An 18,889-nucleotide genomic window follows, 5' to 3' on the forward strand; every position below is an offset into this window, starting at 1 on the left:
TGCTTCTTGGACCGGGCAGCTCACCTTAGTCAAAGTGGTCAACAGGTCTAATGCTCAATAGCTTAGAGACCAGGGTGCCTTGCTGTGCCCTTTTCTACTTGTCACTTGCAGGAGCTGGGGAACCCCTTAGGCAGGCCATACGGACAAACAGGAAGTTCCCTGACTTTTTCTGGCAGATCAAGGACCTTCTGGTCCCAGGATGGATGCTCTGTCACCTGGGAAAAGCAGAGGTCCTTGGCTTTCCCTTCCCCTTCCTGCTAACAGGCAAGGTCCTTCAGCTCAAAGTCAGGACAGACTGACCCAAGTAGAGGATTCAAGTGGCTTGAATTGTCTCTGTGATGAGTGAGGTTTGGTGCATTGACAGAAGTTCATAGGGCTCTGACATGGGCTGCACTAGAGGTCGGAACTCTGCATCTGGACCAAATCTTCTTGTGCCAAGGAGCACCAGCAACAGCACCCCTGCTGCCCTGAGAGATCCTACCTCTCCTGACATGCTGCAGCCAGTTCTGAGTGCTTTGCAGAGACCCTCAATGACTGGGCAAGGTCTCTTAGCATGTATTGCTACCCAGAATCCCAACCCCCCTCCACTCCTAGAAGCGGGGAAACTCTGGAGGCCTTGGCATGGAGCCTCCTGGGAGTTGAAGGCTGTGACAAAAGCATACGGGAAGCTGCTGCCCCCTCTCACTATGTCCATCCCTCATTGAAGCTCAGCACCACGGTTGCAACTGTGTAGAGAAGCCAGGGCTTGAAGGAGTCCTCTGCTTCCAGGGCGACAGTGCCAGATGCTCTGGAGGGGAAGCTGTCCTGCTGGGCTTGGCAGAGGGCAAATGGGTGTGTACTGATGCGTCCCAGTCCTGACACTCTGGGGTCTTGGCTGATTCAAATTTCCTATTCTGAGGATTTAGAGGAGCCTCTCTAGGGTGCCTCACAAGAAAGGTCTCGGGCCTTCAGAGTTCACAGGGTAACATGCTGAAAAAATTATGCACCAGACGAGGCCCCTGAAGTGCTGAAACAGAGCACTGTGAGAAGGTTCAGGAGCAACAGGACAAGTGACTCAATGGATGAGAGTGAGGAGAGAGAGGGAAGATGTCACATGGCAGAGAAAACATTGGGGATTGAAAGTTACAGGAGCGCTGGGTGGAGCGGCAACGGATAAGGGACAGGTGGGTGATCCTGAGGAGACAAGGTGATGACCAGAATTGGAAGACCAGAGGGAGCAGTGCTTTGTGAAGACTGTTTTGGCAAGTAGACGAGTTGATCTAGGGTTCAAGATCAAACAAGGCAGAAAGAGCAAAGAGGGGGGCAACCAGTGGCAGGCAAAGGCCATCAACATGGAAGTGGAAGGCAATGGGAGACAAGTGGAAGGACTGTGAGGAGAGGGAGAGACAGGAGTCACAGAGGAAGGTGGATGGAGGGGCTGTGTGGGCAGTGGATAATAGTAACAGAGTGGGAGAGGTGAGACAAGTCAAACTGAGCATTGCTCAAAAAGAGGAAGGCAGGGGCTGGATGTGACAGGAGCAGAAGAGAAGCTCAATACTCCTAATGTGATTTCTGGGAAAGACTCCAAATGGGGGACCTAAACCATACAAGTTCTTCTGAGGCTGAGGACTGAAATTTTACAATATCAATGCCCACTTCTAGGACAACTATCACCTGAGTAAGCACCAGCTCATCAATATTACTTTGATTAGGAAAGTCTGGCTGAGATGTCCAAACTGACACATGTAACTCTGATCATCGAACATGAGGGTAGAACCCAAGGTACACATAGGAAAATGCTTTAGACAGGTTTGAATAAGGATTTATCATTTTCAATCAGCTATTTCATGATCAAATTTCCCTCTTACAGAGATGGAGCTATTCAATCTTGGCACTGCATATAGCTCAGTATGGAAGTCAACTAGTACTAATCTATCCCAGGACTCTGTCCCAAAACAGCTGGCACTTCTATCCCTATTGGAAGCCGCAGCTGAAACAAGGAGCACCTGCTCTGTAATTTATAGGTTTCTGTTGTCCTACTCTAAAATAAGAATAAATGAACTTTTGAGGCCAGCACATGGGGTGTGCTGTGAATGACAAGACATGGTAGAATCTGTAAAAAGATCAGACAGGTCAACCAGATATAAAATTGTAAATTATGTAGCAATTTTTTTTTATATAAATAGAATATACTTGATTCCCTCCCTGATAGGTCACAAAAATATGTGCAACAAAACCAAAGCCATGCTGGAATTGTGGCAAGATTGCTAATGAATACACAAGGTCTGATACTATCCCTTATTTTATCATCCCCAGCCAGCAGAAGGTAGGAGAGCTAGAGAGAAAGTAACTGGGGCACTATTAGATGGTAAGACCCAAGGAATAAAGGTGACCTGGAGATACTTAAGGCAGGAGATTGAGGACCAGAGGGAAATGCAGTTTGGGTGAGGGCAGAATTAGCTTTTGGAGCCTGCAAAGCCCAAGATCACAGAGGCCCGATTGTCTGGACCTGTGCAGCTCAAAAGCTCGTTTCTCTCACCAACAGAAATTGGTCCAATAAAAGACATTATCTCACTCACCTTGTCTCTTTTAGATCCTGGGATCAACATGGCTATAATGCCACTACAAACATTCTCCATCTTTGTCACTATTTTATAAAGACCACAGGCTTTGCACTGCTCCCACTATGACCACCTAGGGCTGGCCTTTGAGACTTGGGAAGTCCATGATTTTTGATTTTGGGGGGGACCTCAGACCAATCTGCAACTGTGGGTAAATGCTATGAGCATGGCTGCTGCATGTTCCCCCTCCTAGTCAGCTGCCTGCTGCTGATCTGGCTCTTGTGCTGTGCACGTGGCCATAGAGCATCCCACAGTGCAAGAGGCAGCTGGGAAGAACAGACCAAGCACAGGACTAAGAGCAAGGGACTCCAGGCTTTCTAATCCCAGCTGTGACACAGTCTCCCTCTGCTGCCTTAGTCAGGTCACCTAAACTGTCTGCCTGAGTTTCCTAGCACTAACACTGGGGTAATAGTTATTCACTGCACTGGGATATTGTGACAATTGGTTGACGCTATACAAGTGGTAAAATTCACCAAAATGCCCCCCAAATCCTAATGGTCCCCAAACCTCCAGTTTATTGGGAAACCAGTTCAATGAAACATTTTAAACGTTGGGAACTGCACAGCCCCAGACCAAGTAGCAAAGCTCCATTGCTGCTTCTGCTCTTTATATAAAGAGAGTTACGTTTAGGTGTGCCCTGAAGAATCATTTCACAGACCCTCCTCAAATTACTAAAGCAGACACTGTGTACAATAGTGTGATCATGGTGGGTAAGAGTCCATTCCCTGTAGGGAGGAGGAGAAAAATTGTTTCCCAAGCCTGCCCAAAGAAAAGGAGAAAAACAACCGGATTAAAAGGCAGAGAGAAAAACACAAAGAAAAAAAAACAATTGGTATGGATAAGAAAGGAAGGAAATTTGGAGAGGGAATCAAGGCAAAGAAAAAGAGCATTTATGGTTAGTGAACTTTATTTCATTAACTCAGAGATTTAAAATGTGGAATTTATTTTTTAAATCCATCACTGGAGGACAGGAATGCAACAGGTCACAAAGTTCAGACTGGCTTATATAAATGTCTTTGTAAATGAGCTGTGTTCTTTGAGCTTCTGGCCAGTTGCCTTTGCAGGCAGCATTCAATGCTTACAAATTTGGCCACCTTTGCCTGGACTAGAGGTTTCCAGGACTGGGGTGTCAAATAGATACAAATGAGGAAAACGAAGCCTTCCTGCTAAAGGCGATCATGTTTATTAAGAATGTACAGTCAGCAGACATGTGTCACTTCAACTTCAAAGCAGAGTATGCTGCGCTGGAGCAAGTGGCAGTTTAAATTTATGCAGCTATGTCTGTGCTAAGAGTCCCCCTCCCCCCCATGTTGGCAAGTCTAAGTATATAGTATAGGGGTACTAGCAAACCTAGAAAAAGGCACTATCCTAGATCTAGAGAGACCTAGGGTATGTCTACACTACTTGCCGGATCAGCGGGCAGCAGTCGATCCAGCGGGGATTGATTTATCATGTCTAGACTAGACATAATAAATTGACCACAGAGCCCTCTCCTGTGAACTCCTGTACTACAGCGCCATGAGAGGCGCAAGCAGAGTCGACAGGGGAGGGGCAGCAGTCGATTCACCGCAGTGAAGACACCACGGTAAGTCGACCTAAGTACGTCGACTTCAGCTACGTTATTCATGTAGCTGAAGTTGCATAACTTAGATCAACCCCTCCCCCGGCCCCCAGGGCTTAGTGTCTGAGGATTTACCAGACAATAGGTCAGGCACTGGGCCAGAGATATTATTATACTCTTCTTCCCGGAATTTGGCTTTATCTCCACAAGTAGTAGTCATGGAAAGAGAGAAGGGGGCAGGGGCGCAACCCATGTGACTGACTCCTGTTCCTCTTGGCTAGTGAAAGAAAGCAAAGATCTTCTGGGACCCGTGCTAACAGAACGCCATCTCGCCTTTTGAAGAGGTATCCTGACTCCCCACCCCAGAGCACACAACCTCTTAACAGTATTAGAGAAACCAGCACTCGATGCTCACACAAAGTGTGTTCTGGAGGAAAGAACAGAGAAAAACAGCTGTTTACGTTAGGCTTTGTGCAGCAGACACTTCGCTGACAAGCACTGTATGCAAACTGTAGCGAGATTAGAGGAATTAGACAGAAATGCATGGGTGGCTATAGAAGGGGAGGATGCTAGAGGTGGGGGAGATTCTATGGGGAGGAACAGTCGCGTGTGCTGGGTGGGGTGGAAACTTTCATTTAAAAATAAGATGATATTTCCACATAATCAGATGACTCCAGCAGCTTGGGCTTTAATGAACACATTGCAAGACAGTAGAGTGGTTGTAGAGAGCATGTAGGGTGAGATTGAGGTGACCACCCTGACCCCATTTTAATTGTTTTTTACATTGAAAATTGGCCCTTCTGGCTCTCCCTGACCTTTTAAAAATGTGGTTGCATCTGTGCTTATTGCTGTCCCTTCTTATCACACATCTCCAAAGTTCACAGCACTTCTTGCATAGAAACAAAGAACATGGTCTGGGACTAATTTCATTTCCCTCTGAATGCAGTATTTGATCTAACTAAGGCTTAGATTAACAGCAAACAAAAGCTATGTCAGTAGACAGAAAAAACAAACATCTTTTAGTTCTGTGAGGGACTATGAATCAGAAAGATTAAAAGTACATGAAGTTGGTCATGCTCTAATCTAGTATTCCTTTTAATGTTGTTGTGGCTCTAGAACAAGTATACAGTAATTATAATCAGTCATGTGGTCAGCGAAGAGTCTAAGTGAATATTTTAATCTTCTAGTAAAATTAACCGTTTGACTAAATCCTCAGAATAGGTGTTCACTATAAACTGCCATTTCTTCAAGATTTTTTGTGTGGCCATAAATAGCGTATTATCCTATTAATACCTTTTCCAAATTAAAAGTCACTTGTTCAGTACCTCTTTAGACCATTTAGTCAATCCATTTTACAAAACGAGCGTTCTTTTTTAAAAATTAAAAGTTATGAACATTAAAGAAAAATCAGTGATTAGAATGTAAGTAATAAAAAAAGCAAGAGACTCATACAAGTAGTCCAGGTCTCCTTTTAAATGAGAAAGAAAAACCAGACATGCAAGTACTGAAAGTTGGAATGTCTAAATGGCATAGAAAAATGCATGATGAATGGGAGAAGTGAGCTGTAGCCCATGAAAGCTTATGCTGAAATAAATTTGTTAGTCTCTAAGGTGTCACAAGTCCTCCTGTTCTTTTTGGGGATACAGACTAACACGGCTGCAACTCTGAAACCTGGGATTGTAACTAGATGTCTATTTTTACTCAGAAATGAAAGATGGTTACTTACCAACCATTGCACTAACTTCTCCTGCCATCAGCAGATCCACCGTGCTGTTGTACAGATTAACGTCAATGATACCTTTCCGAATCGTTTCTCCTACTTTAGCTCCCAGTAATACTGAGCCAGCGGTTTCAAAAATTGAAGCCAAAATGCAGGCCTGGCGCAAAGTGACCACACCAGAGCCCACAGCAGTCCCAAAAGAATTGGCAACGTCATTTGCACCAACTGAAAATGCCAAAATAAAAGCAACGATAAAACCCACAATGACCATCCACAGGTACTCCTCCATTGCCATTTTTCCCAGAGTGTGCCTGTAGGTAAATACTTCCCCTTTGCAAATATTTAAATAGACAAAGTTGGAGGGTTATTGTAACGGATTTGTAAAGCAGATTTCTTGTAAACAATTAGTTCTCTCTGGAAACCGCTGGGTAGTGAACAAACTGCTAACTGCTGATTTTCAAACTACTGTCAATACTGTTCATTTGGCTCTGTTCCGTCAGCAGTGAAACACATTCCATATTTTGCTTCAAAACTGGTACAACTGCAGTGTCCTGTCCTGGAACAGAAGAAAGATTGAAAAAGTGAAACAGTCTGCAAAGCTTGTAATAGTGTGTCCTTTCAGAAGTAAAGAAATTATTTAAATCCACTAATGGGATCTATTTTTGGCACGTGACAGTGCTAACCATAAAGCAATTCAGACAAGATTAAAATTAGGTCAACTCAAAAGCAATACAGGTTTTTAGCGTTATCAGTGACTGAAAAATGTACTGGGTCACTTTGAAAGGATGTATTTTTAAAGTTTGTTTTGTTTTAAATTCTAAGCAAACAACGTGACTGGTCCTCTCGGAAAAACGAGATGCCTTTTTTTTTCTTGCAGTAAGTGAAAGGCTTAACTAGAAGCAGATCCTCAGCTGATGTAAATTGGCCTTTCCCCATTGACTTCAATGGAACTATATGAATTTACACCAGTTGCAGGTGAGGACCTGGTCCTTAATTTTGAAAATACATCTCTACCCTGCTATAATGCGACCCAATATAACATGAATTTGGATATAATGCGGTAAAACAGTGCTCCAGGGGGGCGGGGCTGCGTGCTCTGGCGGATCAAAGCAAGTTCAATATAATGCGGTTTCACCTATAACATGGTAAGATTTTTTGGCTCCCAAGGACAGCGTTATATTGGGGAAGAGGTGTATATGGAGATATATCTATCTCACAGAACTAGAAGGGACCCTGAAAGGTCACTGAGTCCAGCCCCCTGCCTTCACTAGCAGGACCAAGTACTGATTTTGCCCCAGATCCCTAGGTGGCCCTGTCAAGGTATTTTTCCCCCAGTTTGAACTTTAGCGTCCAAAAGTGGGGACCTGCATGGACACTTCTAAGCTTAATTTCTAGCTTAGATCTGATAGCACCGTCACCAGCCAAAATATAGTGTTTGGCACACTTTCTGTTCCCTCAAAACCTTCCCTGGGGAACCCAAGACTCAAACCTCTTGGGTCTTAAAACCAGGAGAAATAAACCATCCCCCCTCCTTTCCCCCTCCCAGACTTTCCCTTCCCTGGGCTACCCTGAGAGGCTCCACTGATCCAAACTCCTTGGATCTTAAAACAGAGAGGAATTAACCTTCCCCACCACCTCCTTTCCCCCCACCAATCCCTGGTGAGTTCAGACCCAATCCCCTTGGGTCTTAAACAAGGGGGGAAAAAATCAATCAGGTTCTTAAACAAGAAAGCTTTTAATTAAAGAAAGAAAAAGTAAAAATTATCTCTTTAAAATTAGGATGGAAAATGTTTACAGGATAGTCATATTTATATAGCCTAGAGGGACTCCCTCCCCCCTAGCCTGATATTTCAAGTTACAGCAAACAGAGGTAAAACTCCTTCCAGCAAAATACACATTTGTAAGCTAAGAAAACAAACATAAGACTAATCCGCCTTTTCTAGCTAGTACTTACTATTTTGAACATGAGAGACTGTTTCAGAAAGATAGGAGAAACCTGGGTTGAACGTCTGGTCCCTCTTAGCCCCAAGAGCGAACAACGAACAAAACAAACAAAGACTTCCCTCCACCAAGATTTGAAAGTATCTTGTCCCCTCATTGGTCCTCTGGTCAGGTGTCAGCCAGGTTTACTGAGCTTCTTAACCCTTAACAGGTAAGAGAGACATTAACCCTTAACCATCTGTTTACAACAGGCCCCCTCAAGGACTGAACTCACAACCCTGGGTTTAGCAGGCCAACGCTCAAACCACTGAGCTATCCCTCCCCCACATAAACACTAAATGAGAAGGTCAGACGTCTCCAAATATTTATCTATTGCTGCTTTTGGGTAGTGGGAATATTGGAGCCTTTTATGGCCCTCCAATCACTGGAACATACTGTGATTTTTCACAGTGTACCTACATGCATCTAGATGTATCCAGGTCACAGAACAGATATTTAACGAAAAAGTTAAACAACAATAAATGTAAGGTTCTTTTCCTCCTAGGGAAAGCTAGTTAGTTCATTGAACAGTATGATGCACTACTGGATCTATTATACTCAAATATACATTTTCCAGTGGTTCTTGTGTAGCTTTCAGACAGAGTTCTGACATCCTTTGGCTAAAGTTTTCTCTTGTGCTACTTCAGATTTTCCAAACAAAATATTGACAGAAAAGAATGGATTTCAAGAGACAAAAAGCCTGGTTTATTTCTCCACACATACACAATTACACAAACCTCATCTCCGTCCTCTCAAGCCCTTAAACTTTCTCAACAGGAGCCAATAGACATATTTTTACACACTTTTTTTTTAAAAAGCTTCATCATCATCTGTGTAAACCCCCAGCAGATTTTTCCCCTCTTGAATTATCATGAAGGGGAGATGAAGACAGGGAGCCAGGCAAAAAGAAAAATTACTTACCTACCTTCCAATAACTGGAGCTCTCTGAGACGTGTGGTCCCTATGGATATTCCATTGGGAGTGTACATGCATTTCATGCACCTGAAACTGGAAGATTTTTACTATTGTCATCTGTTGATACATGTCTGCACTCTTGAGTTTTCTCATGATCCGAAGCAAGGGCATAAGGGGCAATGTGGACTGATTCCCTCTCCAGTTCCTACTCTATTGCGAATACTTAGTAAAGGATCTGAAGTAGGTTGGGTAGTGGAATATTCATTGGGACCAAATGTCTTCAAGAACTCCAATTATCGTAAGATAAGTCACCGTCCTTCCTTCTTCAAGTTGCAGTCCCTATGGGTATTTGCTCTGGGCGTCTCATTGAGGAACTATGCTACACCACAGACTACAGGACCACTGTACTGAAGGATGCATCTGCTGAAGACAGTTGTATTAGGGCATCACGTCTAGTAAAGTTACGCACAGAACCCTGTGCTGCCACTCTACAGATCTTCAGGAGAAGGAGACCCTAAAGAGAGGCCACCAAGGTACCCAGAGCTCTGGTTGAGTGTGGCATTACATTTTGGGTGAAAAGTCTCCACTGACTCACAGCAAAGCAGGATGCAATCTGAGATCCATTTAGAGTCTCTGTGAGATTACTTCCCCTTTCATCTGTTCAGCAATGGTAATGAAGAGTCTCAGAGATTTCCTGAAGGGTCTGGCCCTTTGCAGGTGGACAGCGAAACTTGATGGATATCCAGGGAATGGAGCTTCTGTTTTCTATGGTGGTGTATGGGTTGGAGTAGAAAACAGGTAGGTGCATACCTGATTTGGTGGAATTCAGAGGGGACCTTTGGAATGAACTTGGGGTGTAACACTAACACTTCATCTTAGTGCTTGTCTGCATTTGGAAATTTACCAAAATACCTGTTGGGGAGTAAAAGTGTCTACACAGGGGCTTATACCAAAATAACTATGCTGAAACAGCTATTCTGGTAAATTTTCAACTATAGACAGAAAAACCCTTTGTGAAAAACTAGTGAGAAATTTAGAGCATAAAAGTTGCCAGTTTTTTACCCTTCTAGCCAAACAAACTGCTATTAGAAAGAGAAATCTGAGGGCCAGGAACCATCAGACAACAGTGGTGAAAGGTGAAAGCGACACTCTCAAAGCCAAATTCAGAGTCTAAGGGGTCAGCTAGAATACATTACCAACAAGTGACAAAAAACAAATATGCTGCATGGAGGAAACATGCAACCAGAGAGTGAGAACCCACAGGGTGTCTTTTAATCTTCCCTCTGATGAAAACTAGGATGCAATCTATTCAGGCAATGGCAAAAATTAAACTGACGTGAACCTTGCTGTGCATTACCTCTTCCCCCCACAACAGCTGATTTAGGCTAACATGTTTTAATCTCTTCTGCAAGAGAAAAGGTGAATTACAATTCCTCTTTTCAGGGAGATTCAGTTTAAAAAGCACTTTTTGCTGCTTGAATATTAGCAAACATTAAAGGATAAATTTACCATTTTCTAGGTGCAAATGTAACAAATAGTACCCTTTAGAAAAGTTTAGATGATAAAACATACAAGACAACAGGATTTTCCCCCTGCAGTGTTCAAAACAATAGACATTTCTCTTTTAAGGAATCACATTTGATCGTAATGAAAAGCAGGTTCACTTCTAGCTACCACTAATTGAAAGTCTTGTCTAAAAATGTAGTACACCAGAGCGCTTAGTAGGTTATTACACACCCCTCAAACTCTCATGTAATCATGTTTTTCATTCAAAAAGAAAGAGTGTCCAGTTTTCCTTCCTGATCTATAGCTCTACAGACTTTACAGCATCCCATTGCTCTTGCACACTATTCTATTACCATCAAATACATCTGGTAACTGAAGATACAAGCAAATTAAAATTCACATTAATAATTCTTATCTCCCCTTACTCCTCCACAGTCCACAACACTGACACATTATCTATTTAAGCTGCAGATAGTACATCCATGAGATGAAAGGTGCTGTAATTCAAGCAGTTCTAGGCAAAGAACATCCCTATATGGCTCCAAATTACAGGCATCGCATTTGTCACAGGGCCAACTATGATACAAGTTTTATGCTCCAGGACACCAGAGGTGCCCTGACTTCTTTTAAAAAAAGCAACCCAACACTGTACACATAGAAGCAGTCAGTATATCAGCCAATTCCTATTTCAGCTCCAGCCCTCACGTTAAAGTTTAAGAAGGCTTTAAGCAATTACTTTGCAGGGCAGCAGTACTGCTATTCATAGTTTTTTTAAGGACTCAGATCAAATTTAACATAGGTGGGGGAGGGTCTGAGCTTCTGCTACTAAAATTTCCAGAGGACACTTTCATTTATTAGTTCCTACAGTTCCTCCCTCTCCCACTGAAAGGTTAAAAATACTTGCCCCCATCTCAGCTAAAAAATTCCTTTACACATATTTTTAAGATCAAGCTTCTCTGTACAGTTCCTGTTCAACCCATATAAAATACTAAACATGGGCATTTTGTTCTGTTGGTGAAATGAACTCAGAACGTTTGCAGAAAAGAGTCACTGAAAATACAAACAGCAGTTATGTTTAACTAGTTATTTAAAGAGGTTCAATTCACCACATAAAGAAATCAAAGAAATAGGCTGAGGAAACAAATGCAAGCAGCTACAAGTCCTTGTTGCTCGTTCGGTTTTAAATTAAAAACTGTTGCTGGAAGAACTGAGATTTTGTCCTGCAGCAAATGAGAAGAAACTTTCTAATCAATCAAACCTTTTTATTGTTTGACACTACAGACTTTAGTTCCTGGACTAGAAACCAAACAATAAGTATTGAAGGATACCAAAAATAGATTTTGTAAAGACACACAGATCTTGAAAATTCATCTAATATTTACAGGCGGTTTCAAAGAGAAAGAGGAGCTAAATTAATTCTTCAAGTGGCTTCCCTCCTGATTGTATACAGAGTCTGAAATCTAAAATAGATATCTTATCACATTCAGCAGAGCCACAACTGAACATACAAACTTACATAGGGTAAACAGTTCTACAACTTACACAGCAGATCCTGGATAAAATTAACTCCAACACAGGAGACAGCCAAGACAACACCGACAAGCAACAACGTGTGTCCAGGAATTTATTCACTAAGTGAAAATCTGCCTCCTCTTAACAAGTTCTGCTGGGGGCGGGCACTGATCAAACAAGATAGCGTCATGATTATATTAACCATACAAACCAATCCAATAAAGCTCATCTTAAACAATGTTCTCTTCCACCCCTCTCCCTTTCAAAGCACTGGTACAGATAGGGGGAAAATCTCATTTTCAGAAGTCACTGCTTGGATTTTTAGCACCATCAAGTAGTTTTAAAAAATTACGAGTCTGCTATTCAAAAGCAGGACCAAATATCTTACCTATTTCACATTATGAAAACTGAATTAATAGTACTAAAGAGATGTTTGCTTGTGTGTAACTTCGCTCATGTTAGTAGTAGTTCCATTGGCTTGTATGGGACAACTCAGAGTACATAAAGTTAAGCATATGCATGAATTTTTACAGGACTGAGGCCCAAGCACACAAAACTTTGTTATAAAACTTCACATTAAAATACTCAATAAAAATTCCTTGATCCATTTTCCTACAAATTAAAAAGTCTTATTAATATACATTAGCAAAGATTTAATCCCCCTCTCCTCCAAAGGAGCACCTGGGTTAGCTTTATAAAAGATATTTGCATTACTATTTTAAGTTTAGCATACAACTGAAAAACTGATTTATATGCAAAAATATTTACTGTAAAATTTCAATCATAATGGTTCAGATTTCAGTAAACTTAATTTGACAGTTTTCAGGTTTACCAATAAATTATGTTCTAAATTGAACATTTTGACCAAAACATGTAGAACTCGATGCATAGTTATGACCCTAGTTCTAGTCCAGGGATAGGCAATCTATGGCACACGTGCCAAAGGCGGCATGTGAGCTGATTTTCAGTGGCACTCACGCTGCCCGGGTCCTGGCCACCGGTCCAGGGTGCTCTGCATTTTCATTTAATTTTAAATGAAGCTTCTTAAACATTTTAAAAACCTTATTTAATTTACATACAACAATAGTTTAGTTATATTATAAACTTATAGAAAGAGACCTTCTAAAAACGTTAAAATGTATTACTGGCACGCGAAACTTTAAATTAAGAGTGAATAAATGAAGACTCGGCACACCACTTCTGAAAGCCTGCCGATCCCTGTTCTAGTCCATATTTAGGTGTCTAAACAGTGGCTTGTTTTTAAAAAGTACTGAAAGCAATGGAATTTGCTGGGTGGTAAACACTTGGGAAAAATCAGGCTATTGATTTCGGTGCCTACATATGGATTTAGGAGGCTAACTATGCAGCCAGTTCTGAAAATCCAACCTTTAAAATTTGTGAATAAAATATCTCTCTTAGTAAGGAGTGTTTAGAGATGTCTAAACTAGTTGTCTGTTCCCAGATTAAGTTGGTGATCACAGTCATCCATGTGTAATTTAGTGAAACTGAAAGGTGACTCAGTTCTTTACAAGGAGTCTCAGACATTCTAGCAAGTCTACATTGTATTCCACATAAAGAATCAGTAGGGCAAAACTCCAGTTACAAAACAACAACGCATAGTCGCCTAAAGTCAAAGATACAATTCAGTCCTCTCTTTCAGTCAACAACCCCCGAGAGAAAAGATTGCCTTAATTATGTTCAAGATCCAAAATGCTATTAAGCTTGCTTAACACTTGATAATTTAGTTAGGAAATCACATCGCTGTGTTTGGTTGTAGAGTGTTTCCTTTTGATTCTAGAATAACTGATGACTATGCTCACAAGTTTCAGGCATGAAAGCCTGAAGCACCTGGAACTTTCCTATTGGCCTTTCCATACCTATTGACACTGTTTTAATAATACAGACCAGGGTTCAATCCTGCAGATTCTTACACATCTGATTAAAGGTACTCCCAAGTAATCCTAATGAGGGGACTACTCATGGTTGAATACACTATCACGATCAATGTCTGTAGCATTGGGCCCTAGGTTTGATGGGAGAGAGAATGCAAAATATCTACTTTTTGGAACAGTCTTTAGCATGTAAAGACAGAGATGGATTTAAAATATATTCCTTCTGTTTGTCACTGCTGGCCTGTTGACATCTGGCTTAATAAAACTCCAGTATATATATATCCCTCTTGAAGTCTCATCTATCTCTTCTGTTCCAGCTGTGAAGTGAGAATTTCCAAGAATGAAACCCCAAACCCAAACCCAACCCTAATTTTCACAAACTCCCACTCAGTAAAAATGAATGAATGCACCCAGATTAAAAGAATTGCTTATATCTGGTTTAAAAGATATATTTACTGCTAATCAAAAAATCAGGACTTCCAACCTCCACTTCTGACTCAGACCCCAGAGCACAGTTGTCTGTGGTTGTTTTTTGTGCAACCTTCCACAGGCTGGCCCTGTCACAGAGATTATTTTATCCTTCATTTTAAACCGCATAGACAAAAATATCTAAACCTTTAAATCAAACAAAAGTAAATATAATAAAAGGTAACCTCTTTAAAGTTTTTGTTCTGTTTAATCAACATCGTGGACCTCAGTCAGGAGAAAACTCATAATCCCAGAAAGGTTTTCTATCATATTTAAAATATGAATATGTAATACAGCATACCACTGAAGAAACAGGTAAAGCAAAGAATAAAAACAAAAAATTATGAGGAACAGATTTGAGTATGGAAAAACAACCTAATTCCCATCAAAATTCAAATATCTAGCCCATTGAAATACAAAAGGTTTTGGTATAGTCTTCATCAAATCCATCTATCACAAGTTCCTCTAACAGCTCCTTGGTCTACACAAGATTCAACCATAGCATTAATTTACTTTGTAATTTATTCAGAATCAATAAAAATATATTTCCACCATCCAAAATAACCCAAAATTGTGAAAACTGTCTGCTGCAATTCATGCTCAATTCTGGGGCATTGGGCTGTACGGAGAACTTTATCAAATTCAAACCAAGAGGCTGCTGACTACACCCCCTCCTAATCTGCTAATCCTGTGATTCTACTAATATTTGGGTTTCTAGAGGGATGTTTTCCCCTATATTCATAGGGATTTTCTCTTCTGATACCTGCAGCCGCATCTCAAGATAGGAGAGTAGTAAAATCACACAAAGTCCCTCACTTTTACAGTAAAGCTTTAATAGAGATCTTAAAAGAATACCAGTAACAAGAGTGCCTCAAAGGAAAGCCTAGCTGAACAAGGTAAGTATCATGAAACAAGCGAAGCTGGAAGAAACATCAGCAATGGGTAGAACCATATACAGACACTGATAAATCTTCAGGTTTTCATATTCCAATCTAATGGATGGTAGCTGATTTTTTGTGCGCCAGCAGCTGAAGAATCCTGAAAAGGTTTTAGTATTGCATCAGGAGTAACTTCTCAGAACGGATGGTCTATCCAGGTGTTTATATGGTCCCATCACTGAAGTACTGGAGTGTCTCACATTAGCTGGGAGCTACTAATGGATCAGTAAGCCATATACAGTAATACAGTGCATGTTTAAAAATGGACATCACTGATAAAATCTCTAAAAGCAGACACTTTGAACCCAATTATAGTTTAGTAATTCAGTTACATGGGAATTTTCATTGTTTCTTTACCTAGCAAAATAATACTGGTTTGAATACAGTTGTTGGCTAGGAAGGTGAGTCAGGATATACTGTCCATTATGGTGTCTAAAATGTCTGTTCCCTTATCATAAACTCTAAACCATTTCCAACACATTAATAAATTCATCTAATTACATTTATTTACTCCAAAGTGAAATTATACAAATTATTCATTAAAGAACTATACCTATCAACAACTAATCTTATAAATTTTTGATATATAAAAATCCCAACCCCCAAAGCCAAGCATTTAGTCATGATGCAAAAAATAACTAACAGTTTATTAAAGGTAGGACACCATTACAGTTACATTGTTTTCTTCAGATTAGAAAGACCAGCAGATTTCTTATCTACCTTCATCAGAAACACTATTAAATACAGAAAACTATATTAAACGTTAAGATTTTAAACATACATGTCAAGCAAACTTTAAAGGCCCCCTTGCACATACTGATTATAAACAATGAGGTATAGTTACATGATCATAACATATTAGGCAATATCACGTGTAGCTTGAAAATCACTCAGGTAGTGCAGAACATGGCTAGCTGTTATTTGGAGATGCTTCATACAGGGGCCAAGATGTTAAAAAATAAGAACCTAAAGTTATGCTTCTGAATAAGTAACCTGACTTTCAGAAGTCCTGAACACCCAGCAGCTCCCCACTAACATCAATGGGAGTTGCTGGCCATTCTGACTTTTGAAAATCACTTTATTTATTCAAGACCCAAAACTTTAGGTGATTTTTGAACAGCTTGGCAAAAGCATTTAGCAGTACTTCGCATGATACCTGTGCACCATGGTCTCCAAGGGCTTCCCAATTCATTTTAAAGGGCAATTCAAGGTGATGGTTTCAACTTCTAACTCCCTATATGATTTGGGCCCTAGCTACTTTAGGTCACCTCTCACCCTGCCTGGCCAGTGGAATCAGTTCAAGTGCCTCATCAAACAGTCCCTTGGTTTAGACGGGAAGAAGCTGATCACAAGCTCTGCTCAGTGAAGAACACTCGACTCTGGAACATACCTTCAACCTTTGGTCACGCAAAGCCAACGTCCATGGGCCTACGCAGCACACGAACAAGCTTATCCTGTTTCCCCAGGAGCCTGAAGAGGAGCAGGGATTTGAGGAGAGGAGAAGTTGGGAAGTAAAAGTTCCTAGTTCTTTTGGGCTGAACATTTTGGGAAGACTGATAACCAGTTCAATTTTTTTAAAGTTTATTTGATATTGTACAGGACAGGAACATTTTGTAAAGTAAATATATCATGAGGCAAATAGAACGAGAAGGGACTGGAGTTTTTTCCTTGGATTTAAATGCACATTTATAATATTTTGTATTACAAGTTGCTTTGTTAAATATAAGCAAAGCCCGGCTATGCCATGTTCTGTAACTGGTACATGCTGAAAACTTCTCTAGGAACTTGCTATGTTCCTATAAAAAGAAAATCTGTTTCCAAAATACAAAGAAGCAGCTATCCAATCATCAAGAAAAATCTAAGTGCAGTGAACTCATACTTTTTCTGAGAGTGAATTCAAAGAAAAGTCAGGATTGTATTAAAGACACAGATATGAGTTCTATTTTTTTTAAATTTCCAGAACAGAGAAACAAGAAGTGTTATAGTTCATGGATGAAGGAGAAGAACAAAAAAAAAGTTATGTGCGTATGTGGAACGTCCTCTCTCAGATCCTGCAGTCCCTGCTTCCTCCTATAAAGACTGGATCTACATTTCCCTCTTCTTTGCCCATGCTCTTCTCACAGGGCTTGGTCTCAGAAACATCCAATGCCTGCAATGAAAACTTGAGCCAACTTCTTAAATTTGTGACTCTTCTTCATTCCGACTCATCCAACAGACTTCCATTTCCAAGAAGCTCCTCATCATGAGACCTGTATCTCAAGAAGCAAAACAGGAAACATCACAGGGGTGAAAAAAAGAAGGATGCACAACAACTTTCCTCTGTGTCTTTAATAAAATCCTAACTTTGATTTGAGATCCTTTTAGGAAAAAGGAATTTTATTTCAAGACCAGAGAGTTCCAATACTGCCAGCATTGGGGTCAACAGTACAATCTCTTCATTTGAGCCTCTGTCCATGATAACATGGTGAAGGGAGGAAAGCTTATGCTATCCTTACATGCCCTGGAGGATGGGATCTATTGCTAAAGCCTCTGGATATAATCTCCAGCAGCTAGTTCAGCTAAAAGAAGTTGCCGACTCATCCACTGTTGAATGAGATTTAAGTTCTTTCTATCCAGGTTCCTTCTGCAGGACTCCCTAGATCTAGAATTCTATGCCACAATAATGGTGGAAAACATATTACACACCCCCAAAATGCAAATCTTTCCTCTAGGTTTCCTCACTGTATTTTCTCTTTCTAAGCCTGTCTTCTAGGAGGGAAGAGTTCCATGGCACAGATATTCTGATAATGTATCTTGTAAAACACGAGTGCAAAACAAATACATAACTGCCGCCCAGGCATATGCTCCACTGACCTTACAGTAATCTAACCATGAGGTTACAAAGGATTGTATTACTCTGTGAAGTCCACATCCCAAAATAAGTGTTGCAGGCTTCTGGTCTTTTTGCTAGTAGTTCTCCCAATCTACCAACAATAACCCTCAGTTTTACCTCAGCTGGTTTATTCTCATCTGAGTCCTGAGACCAACCAGATTGCAGCACTTTCCAAGTCAAATGAGAAGAAAGCATGGCAATGAGAGTCACCCAGAGACTGGAGACACCCTAACCCAAAGTGCCTCACGGTCTCACATAGACTCGGAACTGGAGGGGGTGACAGAACAGAACCCTGCAACAGTCACAAACCCCTCTAGGCAGAGGAGCAGTTACCCAAAACTGCTCTCTAATTCTTTCACAGAGAACAAAACAGATACTAAAGCAATTCCATCTGTCCCTACTAGGGGCAAGGCCATCTTTAAACACACACCAGCACCAAAATCCCTTCCCAAGAGAACCACAACGCATTCCACTTTATCAGCTGCCATCCCAAATTCCTTAAATTCCAACTCCCATGAGTCTAACCTCCTGAGATTAAATACAAATCCCTCCTTCCCTCTTTAATCTATTTAATGATAGCATTCTAGCAACACAGGGACACTTTGCCCCACAATAGACTGCATAATTAACATCCCTCAACCTGCTCCAAATGACAGAGCAATCATGCCAGTTCCTCTTATATCTCTAGCAAGAAGGAATGAGCATACAGATGGGTTCTCACTCTCTGTCGCCAGAGGGCTTGTGCTTTGAGCCTTGTAGATACAGTAGATGAGGGGGCTCGGGACTAAAGCTTGGATGGATAAAGAAAGAAACCTTACGATCTGTCCCTCAGTGTCCTTTCCAGGGGGCATTTGAGAATCTGCCAGAGGGAAATCACAATACATCCCACGTGCTCGGGCATTACAGTGTTGAGGCCCACCTGAAA

The 18,889-nt window shown here is 41.1% G+C and overlaps 1 protein-coding gene across 6 annotated transcripts in view; it reads right to left on the reverse strand.

Annotated features, from left to right (window-relative positions):
- The window catches only part of SLC20A2 (solute carrier family 20 member 2), a 71,970-nt gene that overhangs the window by 40,641 nt on the left and 12,440 nt on the right, over nt 1-18,889 (reverse strand). For 2 of the 6 annotated variants that reach the window (XM_050945012.1, XM_050945013.1), the window contains exons 1-2: nt 11,825-11,921; nt 5,888-6,437 (exon numbers count right to left, since the gene is read on the reverse strand). In XM_050945012.1, coding sequence (XP_050800969.1) covers nt 5,888-6,176 — 289 coding nt within the window. In that variant the 5' untranslated portion in view covers nt 6,177-6,437; nt 11,825-11,921. Of the gene's footprint in view, nt 1-5,887; nt 6,438-7,835; nt 8,026-11,798; nt 11,922-18,889 lie in introns of those variants that run through there. The other 4 variants (XM_050945008.1, XM_050945009.1, XM_050945011.1 and 1 more) reach the window with 4 other exon arrangements.

Source organism: Gopherus flavomarginatus, chromosome 3 (genome assembly GCF_025201925.1).
Source record: "Gopherus flavomarginatus isolate rGopFla2 chromosome 3, rGopFla2.mat.asm, whole genome shotgun sequence".
NCBI classification, from domain to species: Eukaryota; Metazoa; Chordata; order Testudines; family Testudinidae; genus Gopherus; species Gopherus flavomarginatus.